A 5001-nucleotide genomic window follows, 5' to 3' on the forward strand; every position below is an offset into this window, starting at 1 on the left:
CCTTTGATAATGTTTACTAACATCTCGAAGACTTGTATTGAGTTATCAAAATCACGTTCTAAGAGACGTTGAGTTGATCGAAAAGCACTTCGAAGATTATCAGATGGGACCTATGTGATCATCATCGTCATAATAAAGGATAGGTCAGTTTTAAGAGATCATCAAATAAAGGTAAATGAATGAATTGAATTACCTTTAGGAAGGGTTGCTCTAGTAAAAGGATATCATCATGTTTGATTCGGTTTGACATTTCTCATCCAATTGAATTCTGAATGGTAATGTTCAATAGCTTGAAGAAAACAGAAAGCGTTGATCATCAACAACCCAAAGCTCAACTGAATCCAATCATCCGGATTACCCGAAGATCATGAACCGGAATATCGGATATTCAGATTTGAAAGCATACTCAGACATACACCCGCGGGGCCAAGACTCAAGCCATCACGGGGGATGGAAAAAAAGGCTTTCCGCTTTCCAGGTCAAATTTTCGACATTTTAGCCAGAAAACATCAAGAATTCACCAAGATGACCTCAAATCATTCTCAATCATCTCACGGATTCTTCACAGTAGACCAACCTAACTTTCCACCACCATTACTTTATCCTCAATTCGCAGAACCCACCATCTATTTACCAACTTCTGAACCACCGATTCGTTCAAACTTATCAACTATCTCTAATTTCAATCATCATCAAGAGTTTAATGAATCTTCTCAAAATCATCCGTCTTCATTACTTCTTAATTCACTTTCGACACTTGGAAAAGATGGCGATGTTAAGTCGGTTAGAAAGGAATTGTGTATTGTTTTTGAAGAAGTGGAAGATTTGATTCATGAGACGGATGTGGTGTTTAGTAGTATGTAAGTCATGATTGATGATGATGATATCCTTTAGGTGACTTTGAATTGATGGATCTTTTGGGGGTTTCTTTGATAACACGAGAAAAGTGAACAGATGTATACTTCAGATCCATCACCTACTCTAACGTTTGAAAGATTAAAGAATTTATTAACAAGATTTGAAAAATTGATTAATGAGATCTCGTTAAGTGGATTTGGTGGATTACCCATCGATTCACTTTATAATCTTCATACACTACTCGATTCTAAAGAACGAGAAGTTCAAGAGCTTTATGTCGAACGACAAAAAAGACGTGATGGATCGAATATCGTGATGGGAATCTTACAGTCTTCGAATAATTCTAATGGGAATACTAATCCACCGGCTGTCTTGGTCACTGGAGACTCTGGTGTGGTATGATCTTTCGGTATTGGAATTGATCACTTGGACACATGGAACATCTCTTGGCTTACGGATCAAGGAACTACGATACACATCACCCATCGAGCATAGTCAACATGGTGAATCATTGGCAAAACATTCAACATATTGACCATGAATGCTACAAAAGCGCGCGAGAAGGTTGTACTCAGCTGGATCACATCACATGACTCGCCTACTTAGGCTCAACGATCGAGGACGAAACTGACCTCAGACAAATCGCAAGCATACATTCGTGTTTAGTTTATGTAGTAGGCGAAGTTTTGTAAAATATATAGGTTGATATCCATCTTCACATTTCTTGGACATACAATTTGATGTATTCATGCGCTGATGGTTTGTTGAAAGAGTTGTTATTGTGTAATGTATATCACCATTCCCTTTAAGTATCTTTCAAAAGAATCTGGTGAGATCATTATCACAAGTCCAAAATCAAAGCCCTAGCTGTACACAGATAGAAACATAGATGTTTCACTCCTTGTGTTTTGGACAGCTTTCAAACTACCTGAAGCAGAGCCCGAGGGCCATAAGTATACGCCTGTTGAACTTATCATTATTATGAGGTTTTCATCATCTTTTGTGAATTCATTTCGGACTTTGAAATAACTAGAAAAAATGTATCAAGGCCAAGCCTTCTTGAAACAAGCTCAAAAATCTGACACCATCTCTGGTGATATAATTAGTACATCTGATAATCTTGTGGGAGGGTTTGGTGGGCAATTGCTCAAACATCAATTGTGGCCGTTGTGTATATGCAACATTTCCTCACTTCACCTTTTCCAAGTGCAGTCAAAGCGCGCATTCATCATATCAACCCCTCCGTTCTCCTTGGCATCAGCTTGTACCGTACTCATACCGGGGTTTTGAATTGGTAAGTTTGCTGAACAAATTTATGTGCCAGGTAACTTCCATTTAAACCTTTCTCTGACGGTATCTTTCCGCCTTGGACTTATTGTTAAACAGGAAGGGATGGACGTGGCAAGTAGCAGTTGTACTACACAAAGTTCTTCTGGAACTTTTCCACGAAAGTTCCAGATCACTTTTCCACGAAGCCAGAAAAGAAATATTTGGCTGTATTCTGGCTTCGTGGACTTGTGGAAAAAAAAGATATTTGAATGCCCTTTCCAGGACCCTAGGGTCCAATACATCCCTGGATCAAGTCCTTTTCCTATTCCCTCCATGCGCCACCGCTTGTCTGATCCCTTCACCTCTCTCCCAGCTTACACCTCACCTCTGTCATACCCCACACTATGGCCCGAAAGGGACTCCGCAAACAACTTAAACACTACGTACATGTTGCTATCGATCAAATGAAACAAGTGGCCAATAATCGAGTGGCTATTCTGGCCTTCAAGAAGAAGACGGATGCCGAAAGCCTGTTCTTAATACGATGTCTTCAAGCGATCATCATCAACCAAAATCTACATACCAACCAGCAATCCGAGGATGGTCAGGAAGATCATTTGGACGATTCTGAGGAAAGAAGGCCACTTTTACTTATTTTGCTTGGCGCCTTGGAGTTTCATTTGGCGAGGACGGAATCCTACAAACTCGTTCTGCTTGGTCGTCGTCTACAGAAACTTGCTGAAAACGACATCAATTTATTCGAGGAAGCCCTCAAGATCTTAAATTCGACTCGCTATGTGCATGACCGACCAGCTCGTCAACGTAAAGGTATCCGAAACATTGCTTTTCCTCAAAGACTTGACGAAGGTGGTGATCCTTTCTTAGCGATTGTAAGTGATTCAGGTCAACTGTGCTTTTCATATCAATCTTGTTGTAGCTTTAAAAGTTAACGGTATCTGACCTGATTTACGGATCTTTTCGTGATGTAGGCTCGAATGACTCACGAGCAATTTTGGAAGTTAGTGAGATGTATTCAAGATAGTCATGTTTTTCAAAACCAGTCTGATAACAAACAGGCTCCAGTAGCATGGCAGCTTTTGGTGGCCCTAGCAAATCTGGGAACCTCAGGAAACGGGGGTGATATCTCACATCTTGCTTACATGTTTCATATATCTGGTAAGTCTTTTGACTGTACTAATCTTTCCAAAAGCTGATGAATGTTTCTTTATAGAGGGAAGTGTCCATAATTGGACTAATCGATGTATGTATGCAATTCTTCAAATCGAAAAAAATTGGGTCAACTGGCCCAACGTTGAGGAACGCCGCGAACTCAAATCGATGCTTCAAGACTGTCATTTCAAAGACTGTGTGGCATTCATGGACGGCACTCTCGTCCCCCTGGCTTTTGCACCTGTACGAAATCCGGAAGATTATTGGACTAGGAAACAGTTCTATGCGTTTAATGTTATGTTAGTATGTGATGTACATAAGCTGTTCAGGTACTACGAACTGGGTTGGTGTGGATCAGCTCACGACCAACGAGCTTACCTTTCTTCAGAGGTAAGTGCTTTCGATCAATTTTTCTGTAATCTATTCTGACATACCCTTCCCAGCTTTATTGTAAACCTAGTGATTTTTTATGTGAAGACGAGTATATGTTAGCCGATTCAGGATACACCACATCTCAGAGCGTCATTACCCCCTTTAAACGTGCCCCTGGTCAACCACTTTGCGATCATCAGGAGGCCTTCAATCAGGAACTAAGTAGAATCCGAGTGATAATCGAACAGAGCATTGGCATGCTCAAAGGTCGCTTTCAGTCTTTGAAGGAGCTACGCATATTGCTCAACGGAACACGCAGCGCCCAGCGAGCAAACGTTTGGATTCGGGTCTGTATCATTCTCCACAATTTCACCACTAGTAGTGATGACAGATGGCATGGTGAATTCGGAACAGTTGAAGATGGCCTAGTCGACACGGCAATCCCACGAAGAGCGCCTCCAAATGCAAGGCCTTACGATGAAGAGGTGCATCCTCAAACCGCACGGGATGACACTCGACGAAAGGCGCTTTATGATAGTTTTGTAGCCACTAGGGCCTTATAGTTATTCCGGTTGATATAAGTTGGCTCCGATATGTTGTACAACCAATCGATGTTAAGTTTTTTTGAGAATGTAGTTTCCTATTTAGAAACTAATCATGTAGATAATCAATTGGAGAGGTTTTTTTGGATTTAAGTCTCTGATGTTGCAGAAATGATCCGCAAGTCCATACAAATTCAATTTTGATTCAATTTCATTGTTTTTCAAAAATGCCTCGATCGAGTTCGATTGAGAATCCTGTTTGATGAGGATAATAGACCCCAAAATGTTTTATATCTCTACGATGAGATGCTAATGAATCTTAGACATTCATCTTCTGAAATGTCATTTCACTTCGGTTTAGAGAGGGGATAACGTTTTTCGGTTTAGAGAGGGGATAACGTATCTTTTCACTTCGGTCTAGAGAGGGGATATCGTAGTATTTCATTTTGTAAAACAAATGTATATAAATTTTTTTGTGTTTTTTTTTTCGAACTGGTCACGCACAATACTTTGAAAGAAATAACAGAGTACAAAAGGATAACAGGAGCTTTCGCGCACAAACTGTTTGAAAATCGTAAGACAAAAAAAGGTGGATAGCACGATAAACATCTTTCTGGTCAAGATAGAACTGACATTTTAGCTGAAGTTACAAAAAAAAGATAAAGTAATCACGATGTATGTGGAATTACACAGACTATGAGGTTTCAAAGTGAATCCAGAGCAATCGTATTATAAGCCAACTTAATCAAGTACGTTTTCAAATTGTTGCATAAGTAAAAGATTAGTACTT

General features: G+C 40.0%; 1 protein-coding gene across 1 annotated transcript; it reads left to right on the forward strand.

Moving 5' to 3' along the window:
• Positions 1-525: 525 nt before the first annotated feature.
• MELLADRAFT_69956 (uncharacterized protein) lies at positions 526-1524 on the forward strand (the record flags this gene model as incomplete). Its single annotated transcript, XM_007419168.1, has 3 exons — positions 526-860; positions 996-1254; positions 1465-1524. The coding sequence occupies 3 exons, from the start codon at positions 526-528 to the stop codon at positions 1522-1524; spliced, it is 654 nt and encodes a 217-aa protein (XP_007419230.1).
• Between the last annotated feature and the right edge of the window lie 3477 nt (positions 1525-5001).

Source organism: Melampsora larici-populina (assembly GCF_000204055.1).
Source record: "Melampsora larici-populina 98AG31 unplaced genomic scaffold MELLAscaffold_137, whole genome shotgun sequence".
In the NCBI taxonomy this organism is placed as follows: Eukaryota; Fungi; Basidiomycota; class Pucciniomycetes; order Pucciniales; family Melampsoraceae; genus Melampsora; species Melampsora laricis-populina.